General features: G+C 37.2%; 1 protein-coding gene across 1 annotated transcript in view; it reads right to left on the bottom strand.

Moving 5' to 3' along the window:
* Positions 1 to 25,529, bottom strand: part of cyst (rho guanine nucleotide exchange factor 18 cysts) — a 402,635-nt gene that overhangs the window by 345,019 nt on the left and 32,087 nt on the right. Inside the window, exon 2 of the mRNA XM_089102646.1 lies at positions 20,747 to 20,879. Coding sequence (XP_088958772.1) covers positions 20,747 to 20,879 — 133 coding nt within the window. The remainder of the gene's footprint in view (positions 1 to 20,746; positions 20,880 to 25,529) is intronic.

Here is a 25,529-nt window from a genome sequence, read left to right as displayed (position 1 = left end):
CAACACTGTCAAACTTGTTAAACACAAACGACTGCTTCTTTTCATCAAATTTATTTGATAGTACATGAGGTAGTAATCTGTACAGGGTTGCCATAACGGTTAGTTCCTAAAGTGTTGAAACTGCCCAATATTGCGTGCTAAGCAGCGATTTTCGGTGCTACAGTAAAAACAAATTTTGCGCGTTTTGCGATACGATAACGATATCGGAACCGATATTTGGACATTTCTGTTTATTTCCAGCTTTTTCAACAATCTAACTTTTATCAACCCCTTTTTTAGCCATCTACCTTTTTTCAACTGCTTTTTCAACCATCTGCTTTTTCAGCCATATCTAGTGTAAATTTGAAGTTCCAGGGGAGGGCAGCTAATCCCCTCGAGGGGAAGGGTTTTTTAATTTTGTAAATGCCTACTTTTCACCAAATAGGGTAGATAAGATTTGAAATCACGACCTCCAGTTCCGCCCAGAGAATGAAAACTTAGCCCTTGTAGAGAAAAAGGGGGTGCTTAAGAATATGACTGGAGATGGAATTATCCTACTTCCAGAACAACAACTAAGGGTGTATCCGGGAGAGGGTTTAGGGGTTTGACCCTGAATTATTTGTCTGACTCGTAAAATGTAATAAAATGCATAAAAATAGTCTTTGATGAGTTTTAAAGTTTTTCTTTATAAATCCTCCCTTGAAAAACATACCCCCAACAAAAATCCTGGATACGGCCTTGCCTCCTAGGAAAGGAGAGTTACACCTCAACTTCCCTAACCTGAGATTTTGCAGTAGTATTAAGATGGCAAGACTGAAAATTTAAATAAGAACAGAAGATAAATATTTTTGACTAATCCCGCTGTATAAACACAAATTGAAATAATTTAAAACATGATAAACTCATAGGTGAAAATTCCTACAAATAACTAATTATTAAATATCCATAACTATATTTCAGTTTTTTTTTCCCCCGTTTAAAAATAAATAAAACCTGATCTACCCTCTAGAGACTTTGTACTAGTATTAAGATGAGCAAAACTGGAGATTTAAATAAGAAAAGAAGACAGATATTTTGGCCTAATCCCAGTCTAAGCACGCAAATTCAAATAACTTGAAATTAGATTAATTCATAGGTGAAAGTCCCTGCAAATCATAGGCAGCGCAATAGCGCAACCTAAGTAAAGAACGATGTGGGCACAATGTATTATCTATTTTTCCTCCATACCCGGTCACTTCGTATCGAAGGAGTTGTCGTAGAAACTTCGAAAAGGGCTCATTCGATTGGAAATTGGAGTGGCTAATGGCCTTTTTAATGGTCGAAAGTGATTAGAGGGCAACTAGCTCCCCCCATGCCCATCATTGACCCAAAAACATCCAATCAAAATTTTGAGATAGCCATTTTGTTGAGCGTAGTTGATTTCCAGATAGAAATATGTTTTTGAGGAGGATACTCCCCCACATCCCTCGGGGAAAGGGTTTTAAGTTATGCCCTGGGGGCATATAAGGTTTTTATATAAGGCGTTGTCGTAGAAACTTCAGAAAAGGATCATTCAATTGGAAATTCAAAGGGCTAGTGCCTTTTTGAATAGTCAAAAGTCATTGGAGGGCAACTAGCCCCCCCCCCCCGCGCCCATCATTCCCCCAAACACATCCAATCAAAATTTCGAGATAGCCATTTTGTTCAGCGTAGTTGATTTCCAGATAATAAATTTTTTTTTGAGGAAGACCCTCCCCCACAACCCTCGGGGAAAGGGTTTTAAGTTATGCCCTGATGGCACATAAGAACAATGTTGGCAAAATGTATCAGTTATTATTTTTTTCCTTTATAGTCCGGGAGCCACTAAAGCGTATCTCGTTTATTTCTGAGTTGAGGTGGTCAGAAAGACACAGTCAGTTTGACAATAGTTTCCGACTATATCGACCACGCTCAATCTGAATATGGGCGGGGCAAAGTTGGAGATCACGGCTTGACCTTGTAAAAGCAAAAAAACACCCTTTTTAGGCCTATTAAACGTGTACAGACTGTTTTATTTTTCTAACGTTGTACCACCACGATTTAGTGGTGCGACATCTCAATTAGGTCCTAACATGGTCTTCTCATAGAATCTATTAAACTTTTTCCGATTTATTGTATAACCCAGGAGCTATAGGCTAATGTTTAGTAATTTTCCCCCAAAATCTCTAAATTCAAAGGCTCATTTTCAACTAAACCACGTACCTCGAGCCTATCTATAATTTTTGTGCTTGTCATTCTTTTCCAGAATTTACCATTCGTATTTAGGTTCACATTGCCGTAAAGTTCAAAGCTTAAACTGTTCGGTGAAGCCGTGTAGAATTTTTTGAAAAAGTATAGGCCAAAAAATATACACAAAAATTCATTTTTCTAAAATGATGATGTGACACATCTTTAATGCTAGAATTTAACGCCCAATCAGAATATGAACTTTACTTTTCAACCAAATATCAACTCTTTTTTTTTGTCTTAATTCAAAATGTATTTACAATACTGACTGATTTTCCGTTTACCTGCTAATAAGACTTCACAGCCCAATCTTAACTTCGTTTGTTATAGGCTAATTACTTATTTGTATGCCTGAATTTTTTTTTTTTTTAATGGTATTGCAGGACATGTTTTTATGCCAAATTTTGACGCCGAGTCCAACGGTAGTGTTAACTTGGTCATCATATTTCAACTTTAGTTTCTATATGCTATTTAATTTGCTAGAAACTCCCATTTTCTTACAAATATAGTTGTAAATCCAGATTATAATCAACCTACGAAGCTTTGCAAGGTTGTAAACGGACACGGAAGAACCATGCTCGACAGAACCTGAAAGCTTAAACCTGTAACATGATTAAAGAGTGTTTATTATTGTAAGTACTGTAAGTAAAGCTACATGTAAAGCCTGTCAAAATACAATTCCCGCACATCCCAACGGTTTTCCCCAAACATACGAAAAAAAATCCCCCTAAACCTCGTCCGAATCGTCGCTGTCGGCACCACATCGCCCACCACATGCGCAAAGAATGTCGCATGTCACCAAACAAGGGCACTTTACAACACACAGTTTTACAGTAACAAAAGGTTGAAGCCTTGTTGACAGAGGGAGCCCAGGTGGTCAGCGCTCAAGGCACTGGATTGACTCCAAATATGTTGTGATGGGTCCAGCTAAATTTAAGTGGGATGAAGATATAGGGCTTAGGAATCACAGACTGAAGAATAATGCTCCACTGAAGTATAGCTCTCGTGACGTGATATACGAGGGAACCATATGTTGGGGGTAATACCGGTACAGTCAATTTCGTATAGATACGCAAGATTTTGGGCTCGTACATAATGATGTTTTTGATATCACTCCTCACTTTCTATGTAAGATCAGCAATTTCTTGAATGAGCTGTGATTTAACAGCAGATGTAGCAAATGTTTTTTTGCCCTTCGAGAAGAAAAAACTGACCGTATCACATCCACTAATGCAATCTAGCAGCCCTATTGACTCTACAACAGCCCACGATGTTCTATACACAATTTTATGGATCGGAAAGACTTTGTCACGGAACTGAACGTAGAGCTCGGGGTCATAGCCTGGGTCACACCTGCAGAGGAATATTTCGCGATAGTTCTGTAATAAAATGACAACGATGTCTGTGTCATTTGCTTCAACAATTACTTGGGAACATCCATTTCTGTAGCATTCGGCAACATGGAGAGCAACACGCGTGTCTGCTTCTTCATATGTGCTGCACAAGTTCGCTTCTTAGTCCGGGTTCGGATCTATACTCATTTTGGATGGGACCAGTTTTAGCACCTTCATTCTATCACTGAATCCACCAGAGAGGCAAATGGTAAATCATAATTCACAAAGACAGACATGGCTCCACAATTCAAAAATACATTCGATAAGTCTCGCCTTACTCTCTGACTGCATAAGCAATATATCCCAGTTTTCTAGCAGCATGCTCTTCGTAATGTTAAAACTCTTCGTCACTGTATTTCCTCTCCGCTCATGACATCCACTACTGTCTTTTAGAACAATAGGATTCCCGGAAATGTTTACAGGGCCGAACACTCCGTCATACCGATCAGCTACAATATGTAGCTCGGTTGTAGATTTTGGGAGTCGATTTAAGAGCCTTGCAATGATTTGTATCGAAAATGCCTCAACGGTTCCGGTTTTGCCTGGCACTTGCGACCGGATGAACGGCATGAAATCTACCACCACACCAGTTCCCGTTACTTTCTAAACTTGCAGAGGTGCGAATGAACTCGAGTAAACTTGACTTCGTACCCGATCGAAGTTTAATACGTTCACTAGCTACTGCTTCAAATATTGCTGGGGCGTAGGGCAAAAGTTCGTCTGGCATGATCTTACTTTGTATCTCAAGCGTAGATCCTTGACTAGTAACAACAGTAACCAAATCCTTTTAACAGCTTCCAACTCAGCATAAACGCTGCTACCGATCTTGGTCGTTGAACGTTTGGTCTGTTTTGTATCGCAATCCATAGTCTTTACTTGGACCTTGGAAAAAGGGTTGGGTTTTCCATCGAAGTATGCTTCCAGTGCTTTTAAACCACTAGCACGTGCACTCAGGAGGCTCTTTGCCACTACTTCATCAGCGACTTGATTCCTCATCACATGTAAAGGATCCTCACCAATGATTCCTCATCACATGTAAAGGGATCAATATGGTGTTTAACAATAGATACCAAATTACCGGCAAGTTTTTCTTGGTGTTTCTCAGAGGTTTCATTTTTGCTACTTTTAACATCAAAATCACTCATACTTTCCATTCCAGTAAGTCGATAAAGAGTAGAGGAAACTTCAGCAGAAAATGGTGTGGTGGTAGTCCACTTGGCAACTGTCAATGAGCTCAGTGTGACTTCCTTTATTCAACCCTTTTTTTTATTCAAGGTTGAGTGTGGATTCCAGTGCATGATCTGGGGAAACACAATTCATCTTGCAATTTTTCCGCTTCACGTTGAATAGTCCTTTGACAAAGATATCATGCAAGCTAGGTGGCAAGGTTTTCATGTCATTCAAATACTGGAGTAGGCATGTAGTATACAATGCCCCGCAGCTGTCAAATACGGCAACATGAGGGTTACACCAATAATATGACCTTCCCAGTATCCCCCACGCTCTGCAATCAGGAACTGGAGAAGAGTCAGCACAAGATTCATATGTTCCATCCACAACTTCTTTGTAAGGTTTTTGTCACGCGACTTGTTGAACTGGTTCATCAAAGGCTTCATAGATTCCAGGTGTTTGTCTAGATTGTCAAAGGAGCCTCTGCAATTCATGAACGCAGACATTAAATCTGACAGCTCATCAAAAGTACTTGCTTCTTTGTATGATTTAATGTAATATTGTTCAAGAGCATTCCAATATACTCTATACAAGTGCTCTACTACGATGATGTGAGCCTCCATACAACTGTAATAGGGTTTTCCAGTCATAGCTTTTTTAGCAGTTCCAGAGAGTAAAATGCCAGCCTTACTAAAGATTTCTTCAAGCCCTGAGCCTTTCATGAGGTACCCAATCACAACCAAGGAAGTTCATACACAGATGCAATCCACCCATTCTTGGAATAACTCTTGAACAGTATTACATTGAATCAGACAAAGAAGCAAGTTCCAGACAAAGTAAGCAAGAAGCTACAGGCTTTACCTGTAGTTTTACTTACAGTACTTAAAACAATAAACACTCTTTAATCATGTTACAGGTTTAAGCTTTCAGCTTCTGTCGAGCATGGTTCTTCCGTGTCCGTTTACTACCTTGCAAAGCATCGTTGGTTGATTATAATTTGGATTTACAACTATATTTGTAAGAAAATCGGAGTTTATAGCAAATTGTATGGAATATAGCAACTAAAGTTGAAACACGATGACCAAGTTAACACTACCGTTGGACTCGGCGTCAAAATTTGGCATAAAAACATGTCCTGCAATAACATTAATCAAAAAAATTTATTAGGCCTACAAATAAGTAATTAGCCTATAAAAAACGAAGTTAAGATTGGGCTGCGAAGTCTTATCAGCAGATAAACTGAAAATCAGTCATCATTGTAAATACATTTTTAATTAAGACAAAAAAAAAAAAAAAAAAAAAGTTGATATTTGGTTGAAAAGTAAAGTTCATATTCGGATTGGGCGTTAAATTCTAGCATAAAAGATATGTCACATCATCATCTTGGAAAAATTAATTTTTAAATATATATTTTTTGGCCTATACTTTTTCAAAAAATTCTACACGGCTTCACCGAACAGTTTAAGCTTTGAATTTTACGGCAATGTAAACCTAAATACGAAAGGTAAATTCTGGAAAAGAATGAAAAACACAAAAATTATAGAAAAGTTCGAGATACGTGGTTTAGTTGAAAATGAGCCTTTGAATTTTGAGATTTTCGGGGAAAATTAATAAATATTAGCCTATAGCTCCTGGGCTATACAAGATATCGGAAAAAATTTAACATATTCTATGAGAAGACCATATTAGGACCAAATTGAGATGTCTAACCACTAAATCGTGGTGGTACAACCTTAGTAAAAAAAATAAACAATCTTTACACGTTTTATAAGCCAAAAAGGGTGTTTTTTTGCTTTTACAAGGTCAAGCCGTGATCTCCAACTTTGCCCCCACCCAGATTCGGATTCAGTGTGGTCGATATAGTCGGAAACTATTGTCAAACTGACTGTGTCCTTCTGACCACCTAGTTGTCACATTATAGTGGTCTGGCTCCCGGACTATTAGAGCAGGGCACTTCGTATCGAAGAAGTTGTCGTAGAAACTTCAAAAAGGGCTCATTCAATTGGAAACTGGAGTGGCTTTTGCCCTTTCTAATAGTCAAAAGTAATTTGAAGGCAACTAATATACAATCCATGCCCACCATATCCCGAAACACATCCCATCAAGATTTTGAGATAGCCATTTTGATTCAGCGTAGTTGATTTCCAGATAGAAATTATGTTTTTGAGGACGACACTCCCCCAGAGCCTTCAGGGCAAGGGTTGTAAGTTATGCCCTGGGGGCATATAAGGTTTTTATAGAAGGCGTTGTCTTAGATACTTCAAAAAAGGCTCATTCGATTCGAAATTCAAAGGGCTAGTGCCCTTTTTAATAGTAGAAAGTGATTGGAGGGCAACTAACCCCCCCATGCCCATCATTCCCCCAACCAAACCCAATCAAGATTTTGAGATAGCCATTTTGTTCAGCGTAGTCGATTACCAGATAGAAATTATTTTTTTTGAGGCAAGGGTTATTATTTATGCATATTGTTCAGGGCAAGGGTTGTAAGTTATGCCCTGGGGGCATATAAGGTTTTTATAGAAGGCATTTTCGTAGAAATTTCAAAAAAGATTCATTCGATTGTAAATTCAAAGGGCTACTGCCCTTTTTAAAGTCGAAAGTGTTGTGAGGGCAATTAACCCCCCTCTCAAGTCCACCTTTTCCCCAAACACATCCAATCAAAATTTTGAGATAGCCATTTTATTCAACGTAGTTTTAAGTTCTGTAAATTAGATCTTTGAGGATGGCGACCCCCTTACAGCCCTCAGGACAATGGTGGAAAGTTATGCCCTGGCAGCATATAAAGCTTTTATAGAACGCGTTGTCGTAGAAACTTCAAAAAGGGCTCATTCGATTAGAAATTGAAATGGCCAGTGTCCTTTTTAATAGTCGAAAGTAATTGGAAGGCAACTAGCACCCATTCCACGCCCACCATTTCCCCAAACACATCCAATCAAAATTTTGAGATAGCCATTTTGTTCCACGCAGTTTAAAGTTCAGGAAATTATACCTTTGAGCAGGACATTCCCCCTCCCGCCACAGTCTTCAGGACAAGAACTATAAGCCATGTCCTGCGGGCATATAAGGTTTTTATTTAAAGCTTTGTCGTAAAAACTTGAAAAGGGGCTCATTCGATTGAAAATTCAAAGGTCTAGCGCCCTTTTTAATAGTCGAAAGTGATTTGAGGGCAACTAACCCCCCTCTCTCGTCCACCTTTTCCCCAAACACATCCAATCAAAATTTTTAGATAGCCATTTTGTTCAGTGTTGTGGATTTCCAGAAAAAAAATTATGTTTTTGAGGAGGACACTCCCCACCAGCCCTCAGGGCAAGGGGTGCAAGTTATGTCCTGGGGGCATATACGGTTTTTATAGAGCGCATCGTCGTAGGAACTTCAAAAAGGGCTCATTCGATTGGAAATTAAAATGGCTAGTGCCCTTTTTAATAGTCGAAAGTGATTGGAAGGCAACTAACACCCTTTCCAAGCCCACCATTTCCCCAAACATATCCAATCAAAATTTTTATATAGCCATTTTGTTCCACGCAGTTTAAAGTTCAGGAAATTATACCTTTGAGCAGGACACTCCCCCAGAGTCTTCGGGGCAAGGGTTATAAGTTATGCCCTGGGGGCATATAAGGTGTTTTATTGAAATCTCTGTCGTAGAAACTTGAAAAAGGGCTCATTCGATCTGAAGTTAAAGGGGCTAGTGCCCTTTTTTTATTTGAAAGTGATTCGAGGGCAACGAACCCCCTTCTTAAGCCCACCGTTTCCCCAAACACAACCAATCAAAATTTTTAGGTAGCCATTTTATTCAACGTCGTTGAAAGTTTTGGAAACTAGGTCTTTAAGGATGACAGCCCATTCCCCCCCCCCCACAGCCCTCAGGGCAAGGGTTGTAAGTTATGCCCTGGGAGCAAGTAAGGTTTTTATCGAAATTGATGTTGTAAAAACATCAAAAAGGGCTCATTCAATTGAAAATTGAAAGGGCTAGTGCCCTTTTAATAGTCGAAAGAGATTGAAGGGCAACTAACCCCCCTCTCACGCCCACCCTTTCCCCAAACAAATCCAATCAAAATTTTGAGATATCCATTTTGTTCAACGTAGTCGAAAGTTCTGGAAATTAGGTCTTTTAGGATGATAACCCCATCAGAGCTCTCAGTGCAAGGGTTGTAAGTCATGCCCTGGGGGCATATAAGGTTTAGAAAGTTGTTGTAAATAGTTGTTGTATATAGAAAGTTGTTGTAAAAATTTCAAAAGGGGCTCGTTTGATTGGAAATTGAAATTGGCCTTTTTAATAGTCGAAAGTGAGTGGAGAGTAATTAGCCCCCCTCTCATGCCCACCATTTCCCCAAACACATTCAATCAAAGTTTAGAGATAGCCATTTTGTTCAACGTAGTTAAAAGTTCTGGAAATTATGTATTTGAGGATGAAAAACCCCCCCAGAGTCCCCAGGGCAAAGGTTATGAGTTATGCCCAGGGGGTATATAAGGTTTTTAAAGAAGGGGTTGTCGTAGAAACTTCAAAAAAGGTTCATTCGATTGGAAATTCAAAGGGCTAGTAACCTTTTTAATAGTCAAAAGTGGTAGGAGGGCAACTAAACCCCCTCTCATGCCCACCTTTTCCCCAAAGACATCCAATCAAAATTTTGAGATAGCCATTTTATTCAACGTAGTGTTAAGTTCTGTAAATTAGGTCTTGAAGGATGGTAACCCCCTCACAACCCTTAGGACAAGGGAAGTAAGTTATGCCCTGGGGGGCATATACGGTTTATATAGAAAGTTGTTGTAGAAATTTCAGAAGGGGCTCATTTGATTGGATATTGAAATTGCCCTTTTTAATAGTCGAAAGTGAGTGGAGAGTAATTAGCCCCCCTCTCACGGCAACCATTTCCTCAAACACATTCAATCAAAGTTTAGAGATATCTATTTTGTTTAACGTAGTTGAAAGTTCTTTAAATTATGCATTTAAGGATGAAAAATCCCCCACAGGCCCCAGGGTAAAGGTTGTAAGTTATGCCCTGGGGCATATAAGGTTTTTAATGATATAGTTGTCGTAAAAACCTCAAAAGGGGCTTATTCAATTGAAAATTGAGAGGGCTAGTGCCCTTTTTAATAGTTAAAAGTGATTGGAGGGTAAATCCCCCTCTCAGGCCCACCATTCCTCCAAACACATCCAATCAAAATTTTCAGATAACCAATTTGTGAAAAGTAGTAGAAAGTTCTGGAAATTAGGTCTTTGAGGATGACGACCCCCCCGCCCTCAAGGCTAGGGTTGTAAGTTATCCCTGGGGGCACATAAGATTTTTATTGAAAGTGCTGTCGTAGAAACTTCAAAAGGGCTCAATTGATTGAAAATTGAAAGGGCTAGTGCCTTTTTTAATAGTTGAAAGTGATTGGAGACTAACGCACCTCTCACGCCCACCATTTTCCCGGTTACATCCAATCATAATTTTGAGATAGCCATTTTGTTTAACGTAGTTGAAAGTTCTGGAAATTAGGTCTTACATGATGAAAACCACCCTCACAGCTCTTAGGGTAAGAATTTTAATTTATACCCTGGGGGCATATCAGATGATTATAGAAAGTGTTGTTATAGAAACTCAAAAAGCGCTCATTCGATTGGAAACCAAAAGGCCTAGTGCCATTTTTAATAGTCGAAAGTGATTGGAAGGCTTGACATTTTTATAGTGAAGATCGATATGGGCTCAAAACCTCTATGCCTTCCCAAGGCCAGAACATAATTTGCACTTTACTAAAAAATATACAAATGAATGTGCATTGTCAGTTTAATATACATATACTGATATTTAGTAATCAAAGTGTTAATATTATTTGATTTATTAAAGTTATAAAAGTAAAAACATTTATATTTTTTTCAGTAAAGTACAAATTATATTCTGGCCTTGGGAAGGCATATGGGTTTTGAGCCCAACTTATGATAATTTCTGATCGTTTTGAGTTTGACTCGGTTATTTATTGTAATTAATTAAAAAACTTTTTCCACAAAATAAGTTTTTTCAAAGAAAAGTAAAGAACTCCATTAAACCAAAAATGAGCAAAAATAAAATCAAATAATCTACCAAGCGTGAAACTACCAAAAATCTGCATTGATAAATAAATGAAACCCAAAACGAACAGAAATAACAACAAATAACCGAGTCAGACTCAAAACAAGCAGAAATTAACATGAGTTGGGCTCAAATCCCCTATGCCTTCCCAAGGCCAGAACATAATTTGCACTTTACTAAAAAAAAAATTCGTACTCTTATGACTTTAATAAATCAAATAATATTAACATTTTAATAACAAAATATCAGTATATGTATCTTACACTGACAATGCACATTCCTTTGTATTTTATTCAGTAAAGTGCAAATTATGTTCTGGTCTTGGGAAGGCATAGGGGATTTGAGCGCAACTCATGTTAATTTCTGCTCGTTTTGAGTTTGACTCGGTCATTTGTTGTAATTTCTGTTCGTTTTGGGTTTCATTTATTTGTCGATGCTGATTTGAGGTAGTTTCACGCTTGGTAGATTATTTTATTTTATTTTTGCTCATTTTTGGTTGAATGGAGTTCTTTACTTTTCTTCGAAAAACTTATTTTGTGGAAAAAGTTTTTTTAATTAATTTATGTTCGTTTTATATTGACATAGTCTTCTCAGGGAAAAAGTAAATAATACTTTAAATCTTATCGTTTTTTAAGACTTTATAGTTTGGCCTACTATTTGTATGCCAGAGAAAATTTTCAGCAGTTCTTAACAATATATTCTCTTTTAAAAATCTGGACCACGATATTAGTATTCAATTTATTTTCATACCTCCTCTTGTTCATCTGAAATAGAAAACCTGATACCATTTGCAAAAAAATCCGGTCACTTTTTTTGATAGCTTGGATACACTTACCCTATTTTGATTTGATTAAATCTTAAGAGCAGAAGTAGCCCCGAAAGTTTGAACATAATACCCTCAGTCATTCTTGGGATACTGCTGAGATGCCTTATTGGGAATTAGCATTAACACAGTGCATTTTGATTTAATCTTAAGGCAACATTTAGTTTTTAAACATAATGGGCAAATGGGAGGGTGGACGTGAGATTAGTTCCCCTCCAATCACTTTCGACTGTTAAAAAGGGCATCAGCCCTTTCTATTTTCAATCGAATGAACCCTTTTGGAAGTTCTTACCACAACTAAGACGAAGTGCCCTGGTCTTAACAAAAAAAAAAGAAAAAAAAATAATAATAATACGTTGTACCCACATCGATATTTACTAAAATATAAAAATTGGATTTGAGGAAGACTAAAATCTATTCTATAAATCATATACAACAACTTTCTATAAAAACCTGAGAGGCCCCCAGGGCAGAACTTACAGCCCTTGCATTGGGGGCTCTAAGGGGTGTAACATCCTCAAAGACATAATTTACAGACTTTTCGGCTACGTGGAACAAATAGGATCTCTCACAATTTTGATTGCATGTGTGTGGGAAAATGGTGGGCTTGAGAGGGGCGTTAGTCGCTATCCAATCACTTTCAACTATTAAAAAAGGCACTAGCCCTTTTTAATAGTGTTTTAAATATGTTTTAAAAACATAAATAATTTCTGAGACCACACTGGCTAATCATGATAAACAAAAAATCGCGAAGAAAGGAAACGAGGACAATTAACAGCCAGTGAAAAAACTGGTTTTTTTCACTGGCTGTTAATTGTCCTCGTTTCTTTTCTTCGCGATTTTTTGTTTAAAAACATATTTTCTATCTGGAAATAAACTACGTTGAACAAATTGGCTATCTCCACATTTCGATTGGATGTATTAGGAGGAAGATGGGCTTGGGGGGGGGCTAGTTGCCCTTCAATTACTTTTGAATGTTAAAAAGGGCACTAGAACTCTCGATTTACAATTAAATGAGTCTCTTTTGAAGTTTCTACGACAACCCCTTCAATATGAAGTGCTCTGCTCTAAAGGAAAAAAAAATAATGCATAGTACATTGTGCCAACATTGTTCATATATGCCTTCAGGGCATAACTTAAAATTCTTGCCCCGAGGATTGTAGGGGAGTGTCCTCCTCAAAAACATATTTTCTATCTGGAAATCAACTACACTGAACAAAATGGTTATCTCATAATTTTTATTGGATGTGTTTGGGGGAATGATCGGAGGGGGAAGGGCTAGTTGCCCTCCAATCACTTTCGACTATTCACTTTCGACTATTTCGAGTATCACTTTCGACTATTAAAAAGGGCACTAGTCCTTTAAATTTCCAATCGAATGAGCTTTTTTTTAAGTTTCTACGACAACGCCTTCTTTAAAAACCTTATATGACCCCAGGGCATAACTTCAAACCCTTGCCGTGTGGGCTGTGGGGGAGTGTCCACCTCAAAAACATTTTCTATCTGGTAATCAGCTAGGTTGAACAAAATGACTATCTCAAATTTTGATTGGATGTGTTTGGGGAAATGATGGCCGTGGGGGGGGGGGCTAGTTGCCTTCCAATCACTGTCAACTGTTAAAAAGGGCACTAGTCCTTTGAATTTCCAATCGAATAAGCCTTTTTTAAACTTTCTACGACAACGCCTTTTATAAAACCATATATGCCCCCAGGGCATAACTTAAAACCCTTGCCCTGAGCGTTGTGGGGGAGTGTCCTTTTCAAAACATATTTTCTATCTGGAAATCAACTACGCTGAAGAAAATGGCTATCTCAAAATTTTGATTGGATGTGTTCTGGGGAATGATGGGCGTGGGGGCACTTTTGACTATTAAAAAGGGCACTAGCCCTTTGAATTTCCAATCGAATGAGCCTTTTTTGAAGTTTCTACGACAACGCCTTCTATAAAAACCTTATATGCCCCCAGCCCATAACTTAAAAACGCTTGCCCTGAGGGTTTTGGGGGAGTGTCCTCCTCAAAAACATATTTTTCTATTTGGAAATCAACTACGCTGAACAAAGGGGCTATCTCAAATTTTGATTGGATGTGTTTGGGGGAATGATGGGCCTGGGGGGGCTAGTTGCCCTCCAATCACTTTCGGCTATTAAAAAGGGCCCTAGCCCTTTGAGTTTCCAATCAAATGAGCCTTTTTTGAAGTTTCTACGACAACGCCTTATATAAAAACCTCTTATGCCCCCAGGGCATAACTTAAAACCCATGCCCTGAGGGTTGTGAGGGAGTGTCCTCCTCAAAAACGCATTTTTTTTTATCTGGAAATCAACTACGCTGAACAAAATGGATATCTCGAAATTTTGATTGGATTTGTTTGGGGAATGATGGGCGTGGGGGGGGGGGTAGTTGCCCTCCAATCACTTTAGACTATTAAAAGGGGCACTAGCCACCACAATTTCCATTCGAATGAGCCCTTTTCGAAGTTTCTACGACAACTCCTTCGATACGAAGTGCCTGTCGAAGAAAGAAGAAAAAAACACTTTGTGGCCACATCGTTCTTTACTTAGGCAGCGCTAGCGCGCTGCCTATGATTTCTGTTCGTTTTGGGTTTCATTTATTTAGCGATTATTTGATTTTATTTTTGATAATTTTTTGTTTAATGGAGTTCTTTACTTTTCTTTGAAAAACTTATTTTGTGGAAAAAGTTTTTTTTAATTAATAACTAATAGAAACGCCGTAACCATACACCATATTATTTTTTTCCCCAGTTTCACAGTAAATTCTGGTGGAGAGGCATAATATTCCCCAAATTTAAAAAGAGCAGAACTAAAATAGGCTACCAAGAATATTTTTAGCATGAAAAGTTGAAAAAAGTTTGACCAACTTCAACTATAAAAAATTGATCGTTCTACTTCAAGCATAATATAACATACTTTTTTATGTTCAAATACGCAAGTCAACTATAAACAACTAATTATTTGCGATTATATATAATATGTTATATTATTTTTTTTTCAGTTTATAAATAAATTCAGGGAATAAGCATAATAGCCCTCGAGTGTCACTAAAAGAATCTTGCACCAATATTACTCAAAAACTAATACCCCCATAATCAACAAACCCCCAAGGATTGGTGAATAAAGTGACGAACATAAGAAGATATGGTGTCATTAGTGATACATAACGTGTTGTATTAAATCGTTGATTGCGTTCTATAGCCTATTATCTATTTGCGCACGCTAGAATCATTGTAAACCTCAGCCACTTTTAGGATGTAAAAGGGTATCAGATACCTTTTTCTTGGGGTTGGGAGTCTTAAATACAGAAAAATGCCCTTTTAGGGCATTTTATAATAACTTTTTTTCAAATTCAATAATTAAATTAAAAAAATAAGCATATTGAATAAATAAGTAAGTCTTCAATAAATAAATATATAAATTCTATTAAATGAAAATTGTCAATAAATTTTATTGAGAAGAATGCACGTCTTTTGGAACTGTCTTGAACAGTCTATGCAATAGGAGAGAGAATTCCCTCATATTATCCCACCCGCAAGTGGGGGTTAGCCCTAAATGATATCCGGTCAAATTTTGCTGCTAAATAACATTCATCAATGAGTCTGAAAGACTCGTGTGCTTTTGGTAATACCCATCTAGGAAATCAAACAACGTGCAACGATACCTACACAATTCAACATCGGTCTGTTTAATATAGTAAAGGTTCTTAGAACTTAATAGAGAAAAATTAGAACCAAGTCAATAATTGAGATTAGCGGTTCCTGGAAACCTTGCAACATCTCTATTATTAGAAGTTAATTGATAAGATATATTAATTGTAATAGCCTATTCACAAGGAGAAAAGCCATATAAGTCACAACAATATTTGAGCTTCTATCGCATGATAGTAAAATCATTTTCGTATTAAATTTCATATGATTAAGATTACCAAGGTATCGTGTTTTTCTCTAGCATTTAAGTATTCTGTGGTAGCGATAGCCTTCCAGGTGGAGAGAGAGTGCCAGTTAACTGAGTTCTCAACTCAGTTAACTCATGGATATGACGTTAATGAGTTAAGTCATGTTAATGACTTGTTAATGAGTTAATGTTAATTGTTAATTGTTAATGTTAATTGTTAATGAGTCATGTTAATGAGTTAATGAATTAAGTCATGGATATGACGTGCACTGGTCGATTGTGATTAAAAAAGATTCATGCCTAATTTCAATGCAGGGAAAAAAAGTCAAAGGTATTTTTTGCCAATGAGAATTATCAGGAGTTTAAAAAGATTAAGAATAAATTGAGCTGTCAAGAACCTTGATTTATCAAGTTTCCATACTATCTTTTTAAGAAAAATATAGCATATGAAGCAAGAAACACAAGCGTCCTTAATACGATAGAGCAGTTTCTGAGTATTGAAACAACTTAATACCCCTCACTTGCATGAAAAACCCGTGAATTTAGTAATAGAAGATAATTCTTATCTTTTTAATTCTCGCTATCCTGAATTACCCTTAAATGCACTGTAATCAGTGTAGCAAATCTCCGTTAAGGTAAGCTAATGGTGCTTTTACACTACGCCGTAGAACCTTAAGCACTAATATAACCTAAGACTTTACGTTACGTAATATTACGGAGCAAATTTTGTCAGTAACGTAGGCAGTGCTATGTAGATTTGACATCTACATAGAATTTTAGGTTTACCATTTGGCATAGAAAATTATGTACGCAGTGTGAGAGCCACTTAAAGTGTCTAAACAAAATTTATTTAGAACCAAGCAGCTTGTTTTAATTGCCCGCTAAATAAGACACTGTTAGGTCGAGCGCTCTCTACATTACAAGAATCATCGTTGCCAGTTTCCGAAAGGCGTCATGTCATCAATTTTGACCAGTCATTTTTACAGGAGGTCCTTTTGCAGAATGACTAAAGCTATTCCTATTTCATATTTTTCACCTTCTAATCATAAGTTTAAGAATGTTTTTCCTCTAAATCCTTGGATGACCCCTGGTCTCCTTAGTAGTTGTAGGAGAAAAAATAATCTCTGGGGGGCATTTAAGCCTACTAGCCCCTCAATGAAAGCTATTTGCTTTCAGCGATTTAAAATTTATAGGAATATTTACAATTCTGTGAGTCGAAAGGTCAAGTCCGAGTATTAATTTAATTGTTTTTCAGACTGTGGTAAAGATATACGAAAAACTTGGAAGGTTATAAATTCTGTGCTTAGGCCCTCTTTTCAGTCTCCATCAGCCCCTTTCATTTTTGGATCTCGATGGCAAAATCATCAAAGGTGAACTGAATGTTCAAGATGCATTTACTTCATATTTTGCGAAAATTGGTAAAAACACCGCTTCCGCTGTTAGTTCCTTTCCTTCAAGATCCAGCTTCAGGTCTTATCTTGAGCCACCTTGTATGAAGTCAATAGTTTTGGAACCAGCGATGGAGAAAGAAATTACTAAAATTGTTATGGGATTGAAAAATTCTTTGCCGCCTGGCCCTAATAATACTCCTACTAAAGGAATTAAGTTCATACTTCCTTCCAGTATTTGTCCCTTAACGAAACTTATTAACCTCTCCTTTCAACATGTTATTTTCCCGAGTAGTCTCAAGCGTGCTCGATTCATTATATTATATAAGAGGGGGGGGGGGGGGAAGTACGCGAAATGATCCAGGCAACTATCGGCCAATTTGATTGTTGTCTGTGTTTAGCAAAAAATTTTAGAAGGCGATGCTTTCTCGTCTTAATAATTTTCTTACTTCTAAAGATTTTTTTTCGCGATTTTCAATTTGGTTTCCGAGCAAATCATTCAACTGAGCCTGCTTTTGCAGAGTGGAGAAATCATTCGATCTTCACTCTGCCCTAGACTCCCTTTTGATTCCTGCTGCCTTGTTTCTGGATGTTCGTAAAGCCTTTGATTGTTTAACAGTGTTCTTCTATTTAAACTTTCTCATTTTGGCGTAAGAGGTAGTGCGTTTTATTGGTTCAAGTCTTTCATGTCTGTTGGAATAATTTCTGTTGATCCACTTTTTCGCTCACCATCAAGTATTGACCAGGGGGCCCAAGGCCAGTGCTGTTTTTAATTTATGTAAATGACCAAATTTTTGCAGTAAGAAATAAAAACCTCTTTATTGCTGTCGTCTATGTCGTCCAACATTCTCCCGTACTCATAACCATAGTTTGCATACCTCGGATTTTCTTGTTACCTTTGCCGATGATACCACCCTTATTACTTCTGGGAGAACAAAGGATGAGGTTCGTACAAAGTTAGTGGACCTCTTTGAGAGAGTTTCAATTTGGTTTGATGCTAACTCTCTTGCCTTAAATGTTTCAAAAACTAGTTTTTTAGGGTTTTTTTTTCGTATAACTCGGGCTTGTCCTCAATTATCTGAAATTCATATATCCAAAGGCTTTATTAGTAGACCAAAGGATGGCCATGTCTGTTTCCTAGGTATCCTCCTAGATGAAAATTTATCTTTTAAACACCATATTGATTTGATTAAAATGAAGGTATGCAGAAACCTCGGTATTCTAAGAAAACTAAAACATATCTTTCCAGGACCAATTCTAAGAATCCTATTTCATAGCTTAATTCATTCTTATGTTTCCTATTGTCCAGTCATATGGATGTCTACTTTCCTTTCTTTTCTCAAACCGCTTTCGAATACTTACGATAAAGCTATAAATTTTATCCAGGATGTAAATCGTTCGGCAACTAAACCGTTACTTTATATTAAAAAACTTTATATTCTTCCCTGTGCGTCTTTCGCTTTTCTTCAGCTCCATGGTGATATTCCTAGGTGCCTTAGGTTTACGTCTTCTTTTGTATCTGATCGGTCAAATTATCAACTCCGTAGTTCTCTAAATATCCAAATTCCGCATATACCAACAATAAGATCCGATTTTATCCTCTTGTTGCGTGTCATTTGACATGGAACACCCTTCCCCATTCGCCTAGAGAATGCCACTCGTTTGGCACCTTCTAAAGACTAGTAAAAAGATATTTATTTTCATGCGATTAATTTTCTTTACTTTTGCCTGAATAAATTTTTAATTTTTCCTGAATAAACTTTTCTTTATAGTTTGTATTTATTTATATTTTCTTTACTTCTCCCCTTTTCTCTTCTTTCTCTGACTGTCAGTATATTTTTTTTTTGTGCCTTATGCACAGCCTTTCTCGTGGCTTATTTTTGTATTTTGAATGGCTGGCAATTGTTTTTCATTTAATTGTTTTTCGTTTCTGTTTTTTTTTTTCTTTTTTTTTTATCTCAGTAAGTAATTGGCTATTAATCTCTGAGTTTGTGATCCGTATATGCTCCCCTAATTACAGGCCAAGGAGCCTTTGGAGGGACTAGCACAGTGTATTATTGCATGTGTCTTGATTATGAATAAAATCTTATCTTTTATTTAGGTTTTCACGTTGACTCTCCGTTTTGCTGGGTTTTCTTTGTCTTTCAGCATTTTTGGCATTTTCTTGAAACTTTCTGTTCGCGCTGAAGAGGAGAGGTGGTTGTCCTCCAGAAATATTCGCTTTATTTTTCCCTATTTTCGTTCGCCTTAAAAACCCATTTTTATGGGTTTTTTTCTTAAGGGTTTTTTATCATGGCAGGCCGATGTGGTTTAAAAACTATCTTGCTATATCATAGAAGTATCAATTTATAATAGACTAGGATTGAGCCGTTCCTATGGGACAACCGGGGCAATTGCCCCTGGCGCCGTGACTTGGGGGCGCACCACGGCTAAGGAATTGCCCACTTTTTACCCAATTTTTCACGTTGATTTGGCCTTTTTTTGCTTATATTTGATTCGAGAGGGGGTGCTGTAATTAATTTTCCCCGGGCGCCACCAACCGTAGGAACGGCTCTGACTGTATTTTGGCGAACCCCTTCGTGAGGTCGAAAATATTAAAGATGTGTCTATGATACCTAAGCCATTGACATCTAAATAACAAATCTGTGGTCCATATTCATAAGGAAAACGCAGCAGTTCCAGCCGCAATTTAAACAGCTCAATTTTCGTCAAATCACACGCTAGTGACCAATTTTATTATATACTCGCTAAGCAAGACGCTGCTAAATTGTGTACAACACTATGAATATTAAAGAAACCAACATTAGTTCACTTTCCTGCGAGCTTCCCATGCTCCCAAGCTTCCCTGCTCTCCATTCCCCACTTTCCCTACTTTACCACTATACAATATCATCAGATGAGTGACATGAATTACGTTTATTTGAACCCAAACCACTTTTGCTGAGTACTCGTAGGTAAGAGGCTGCAAGATGTTGTATAGCATTATAAATATTAGGGAAATAACCGTTTGTACACATTACTACAAACCTCCTAACCTGATAAACTTCCCTACTCTCTAAAACCTTTCTCCTTGCTTCCTCACTCTCCAACAGGCCAAGCTGACTATTGTGAGTTCGGTTTAATTACAGCCAAACCACTTTTGCTGAGTACTCGTAGGTAAGAGGCTGCAAGATGTTATATAGCATTATAAATATTAGGGAAATAACCGTTGGTACACATTACTACAAACCTCCTAACCTGATAAACTTCCCTACTCTCTAAAACCTTTCTCCTTGCTTCCTCACTCTCCAACAGGCCAAGCTGACTATTGTGAGTTCGGTTTAATTACAGCCAAACCAATTTTTCTGAGAACTCACCAATTAAGAGGCTGCTAGATGGGTACAATATAACAAATGCTATGAAAATAATTGTTGGTTTATATTATTACTTACTTCCCATAGTCTCATACTTCCCTACTCTTCAATACCCTTTTCCCTAATTTCTCACTCTCCAGCGACTGAGTCAAGTTTATTTACACTCAAACTACTTTTAGTAAGCATTCACCAAATAACAGTTTACTAGATGAGGCACAACATAACGAATGTTACCATAATAATTATTGGTTCACTCCAATACCCCATTCTACAAAACCCTTCCTCACTCTCCAGTAGTCTAAGTTAACTGATCTGGGTCAAGTTTATTCATACCCAAAACATTTCTATATAGTACACGGTAAGTAATAGCCTGCTATTTGATTTACTACCTTATGATCATTAAAAAATATTTACTGCTTCACATTACAACGAAATTTCAGTACCTTTATTTTCAGAGCTGGTGTGTCCACTTGAAGGAGGGCTGGGAGAATCCATATATTCTAAATTATTCTCAGCATCTGGAACTAATGATGGGCAGGACTTGCTAATTGAAGGTTTCATATTGCGAAAACGCAGCTACCCAAGAAAATAAAAATATAAATCAAAATGGTAATACTCAAGATAGTAATGATGACAACTAGGGGAAAATGAGAGAATGGATTTGTGTTGCGTACCAGAATTCAATAACCATTAATCATTTATTTTTATCTTCAGTCTAAAATGGCAAATAGCCATAAATTTAGCCCCTGAAATTCTTCAAAAAAGGGGCTAAAATTACAGTCCGTTCTGCACTTAAAGTAATGCAGATATATAAAGTAATGCAGGTAAAGCATAGTATATATTAAATACGTAACCTAACCTAGGTACCTTCCCCCCCCCTCTAAACCCCCGAAAACAATAGTTTAAATATTGTAAACGCAATGAGAAACCACGCTTTGCGAACCAAATGGTATTTCTTTTTTAATCTAAGTTATGCTAGCAGCAAAAGGAAACAGTGTCAGTTTAAGGGTTTATATAAGGTCTCAAAATACAATTTGTCATGGCAGTGAGTAGTATGCTTAGAAATACGCTACTATACTTAGTAGATTCGTATACTATACTTAGAAAGAGTGTTGAAGGACACATAAAGTGGTATGTTGCTCTAGTAGTCTGCAAGTTACTCAAAGCATCAATAAATCCACCCCTTAATCACCATTAGAACATGGTTTTGACTTCAAATAAATATAATTTGATCTATAGTCTACTAAAATTCAATATTACTGCTACTACTAATAACTCACCACAGCACCAAGCCGCCTGAGCTCAACACAGGTACGGTACGCACGCTCCTCCTCCATCCGAATCTATTCAAAGCCTCCTTTGTTTTGTTTTTCTTTTTTTTTAGCTCTGTCTGTTTTTTCATTGATAGGTATTAGATGCATTCATTTATAAGGTAACCTACCTGTTACAAGTGAGTTAATCAGCTGTTTTACAAATTTCTCTGTATTTTACAGTTTATTTTTGCAGTTTGCCCCCCTCCCCTTATATATTATGAAATACCTTTTTTTGAAATCTTTGTCTTAAAACATAATGAAAAAGCCTTACAAGCCTTATAAAAGCTTATAATTTTCTTTATTTGTCTCCTTGAAACGAAAATAATAAAAGAAAATTAAATAAATACAATAAGAACTGAGTTCTTCCCCCAATAGACTAAGCTGTTTGGGTAAAAAGAATCGTTAGTAATGCTTAAAATAATTTTCTGGTCAAATAAAATAATGATGAAGATGAAAACACCCTTGGAGTTCAATCCAATTCAGCTGTTGATTTTCAGTCAACCTCCCTTAATCCAGTAACGTTACTTCCGCCTGAAATGGAAAAAAATAGCCCCCAAAATTAGTCTCTAAAATCCTTATAATACTCAGAAAGGGCTAACATTGTATTCAATTATGTACTCAAAGTAAATATTGCTTAAAATTTGTGTTATCTTTGTCTTGGAACGAAGATTTCATCAAATCATTAAGAATCATTAATGATGATTGGATTGTAGAATGCACCACTAATATCAGGTAAAATCAACGCAAACCGATATCGTCACGCATAATACGACAGGGTGTATACCAACTGTTTATTTTAAAGATGAAGGAAAGTAAACTTTTCAAGTTTGCCATTGTAACCATTAATGAAGTCAATAAATCCACATCTCTTGCTTAACCATTTCAAGTTTCCCTAAGGCGAAGATATGCGTACCTCAAAGGTTAGAGTTCCTTAGAAGTCTTTGAACATAAGATAGAGACAATGGCTTCATTGGCGCACTATTTTCTGTTCAATGTGCTTCTGTGGTGCATTATTTGATAGAGATAATGTGAATGCTTCTGTGGTGAACATAAGATAGAGACAATGGCTTCATTGGCGCACTAGTTCCTGTTCAATGTGCTTCTGTGGTGCATTATTCGATAGAAACAATGTGACAATGCTTCTGTGGTGAACACAAGATAGAGACAATGGCTTCATTGGCGCACTATTTCCTGTTCAATGTGCTTCTGTGGTGCATTATTTGATAGAGATATTGTGACAATGCTTCTGTGGTGAACATAAGATAGAGATAATGGCTTCATTGGCGCACTATTTCCTGTTCATTGTGCTTCTGTGGTGCATTATTTGATAGAGACAATGTGACAATGCTTTTGTGGTGAACATAAGATAGAGACAATGGCTACATTGGTGCACTATTTCCTGTTCAATGTGCTTCTGTGGTGCATTATTCGATAGAGACAATGTGACAATGCTTCTGTGGTGAACATAAGATAGAGACAATGGCTTCTTTGGCGCACTATTTCCTGTTCAATGTGCTTCTGTGGTGCATTATTCGATAGAAACAATGTGACAATGCTTCTGTGGTGAACATAAGATAGAGACAATGGCTTCATTGGCGCACAATTTCCTGTTCAGTGTGCTTCTGTGGTGCATTATTTGATAGAGACAATGTGACAATACTTTTGTGGTGAACATAAGATAGAGACATTGGCTTCATTGGCGCACTATTTCCTGTTCAATGTGCTTCTGTGGTGCATTATTCGATAGAGACAATGTGACAATGCTTCTGTGGTGAACATAAGATAGAGACAATGGCTTCATTGGCGCACTATTTCCTGTTCAATGTGCTTCTGTGGTGCATTATTCGATAGAGACAATGTGACAATGCTTCTGTGGTGAACATAAGATAGAGACAATGGCTTCATTGGCGCACAATTTCCTGTTCAGTGTGCTTATGTGGTGCATTATTTGATAGAGACAATGTGACAATACTTTTGTGGTGAACATAAGATAGAGACAATGGCTTCATTGGCGCACTATTTCCTGTTCAATGTGCTTCTGTGGTGCATTATTCGATAGATACAATGTGACAATGCTTTTGTGGTGAACATAAGATAGAGACAATGGCTTCATTGGCGCACTATTTCCTGTTCAATGTGCTTATGTGGTGCATTATTAGATAGAGACAATGTGACAATGCTTCTGTGGTGAACATAAGATAGAGACAATGGCTTCATTGGCGCACTATTTCCTGTTCAGTGTGCTTCTGTGGTGCATTATTTGATAGAGATAATGTGACAATGCTTCTGTGGTGCATTATTCGATAGAGACAATGTGACAATGCTTCTGTGGTGAACATAAGATAGAGACAATGGCTTCATTGGCGCACAATTTCCTGTTCAATGTGCTTCTGTGGTGCATTATTCGATTGCCCCCCGTACGGCTTTTTAGACACGTCTTTAGCGTCCACTACAAAAATCTGACGTAATTTTTCTCAAAGCCTCCAACCTACGTTTAAACTTAACTGAAAAAATTAGGCTTAAATATGAAAGCATAGGAATAAAATATTTTTAAAGTTTTACAACTACTACGTATATGAATTTAATTTTTAGTTTACTTTTTTTTTAAATAATACTATTTACATTCTGAACTATTAGAACCAAAGACACTAATGTGCCTAAATAACATCAACATCCCTTGCCCTTTATTTGCGTTGTAGGAGCACCCTTTCGGTTTTTGTTTAATGCAATTAAGTGGTAAGGGTCTAACCTCGACATTTTTTCAGAAATAGAGCTCTAACTGGATTAAACTGATAATTAAATTTGGAGATCCGTACATAATTCTACCCTGGTGCCAAAAAAGACGGTTTTCGCTTATCCTTGAGCTAAAGATAACAGTGTGAGAGCTGAAATGGAGTTTTAAAGTCTTTTACAGACAGAACTATCAAATATTATTCCACCAAGCTTCGGTTTCTTCGAGCCATTTGCTTGCGAGTGGAATGCTCCGTTTAAGCAGGCAAGCTTGGAAGCAGCAGTTATAAAAAAAAAGTTTCGCTATAATCTACAATTGCCTCAGATATAAACCGATTACCAGCCCGCATTCCCAAAATATTTATATAGAATCTTAAATAGAAAAAATTTAATTCCAAAAAAGAAGCACTTTTCCGCATGCCCGTAAGTGCTGCCATCTCCTTTTACAAGCAATATTCAGGTGATCATCAGCCATCTTTGCTATTGTGTTCTTTGTCTGGGACCAAGGACCTCCTAAACTACAATAGTTCTCTCACTGCTAAAGAAATTCAAGGTTTCTGTTTTGTCGTTTCTTGGTAGTGATGTTAGAAAGTTGAACCATGGCAACACAATCAACTTTTAAACTGAAAGACATAGAATTTCCTTCTTAAAGCCAATCAGCAATCCTTGAAGAGCTAACAAATTCGTATTACATCGGCCATTTTTTACAAACATTTGTTCACGATTAACATCATTTTGACAATTTTCCTTGACAACTTCTTTGTTGAGGTAAGCATCGAAATACAACTGGATAAGATCTGAGCTCAAAAACAGTCTGAGACCTGATTCAATTGAATCACAATCCGGAGGTAAAAAGTGGACCCTTGGTCTAAAATTCAATATACGAGGAGGGTATATTCAGAAGAGCAAAAAGCGAATTATTAAACAATTGATATAAAATGAGGAAAATGATAGAAATTTATAAGGTTTGGGATGGGGCAAGGACTCGAAGGGTTCTACGCTGAAAAGAGATCTTTCCAGTCTCCAACTATGGGTGTTTACCAAAGCAAATGGACTTTCATGTCACATAGCTTCGAACCCGGTCAACTTCGGCATCAAGACAGTTATACAATCTAGAGTAATTACTGAATGCCCTGGTTGGAACTATGATTCGGAAGAGCATGTGAAAGTGCCAAAGGTCGTC

The sequence above is a fragment of the Artemia sp. Qi Xiang Cuo genome, chromosome 16 (genome assembly GCF_049724085.1).
Source record: "Artemia sp. Qi Xiang Cuo chromosome 16, ASM4972408v1, whole genome shotgun sequence".
Taxonomy (NCBI): Eukaryota; Metazoa; Arthropoda; class Branchiopoda; order Anostraca; family Artemiidae; genus Artemia; species Artemia sp. Qi Xiang Cuo.
The sequence above is the reverse complement of the archived record's forward strand: the minus strand, read 5'-3'. Positions and strand labels throughout refer to the sequence as shown.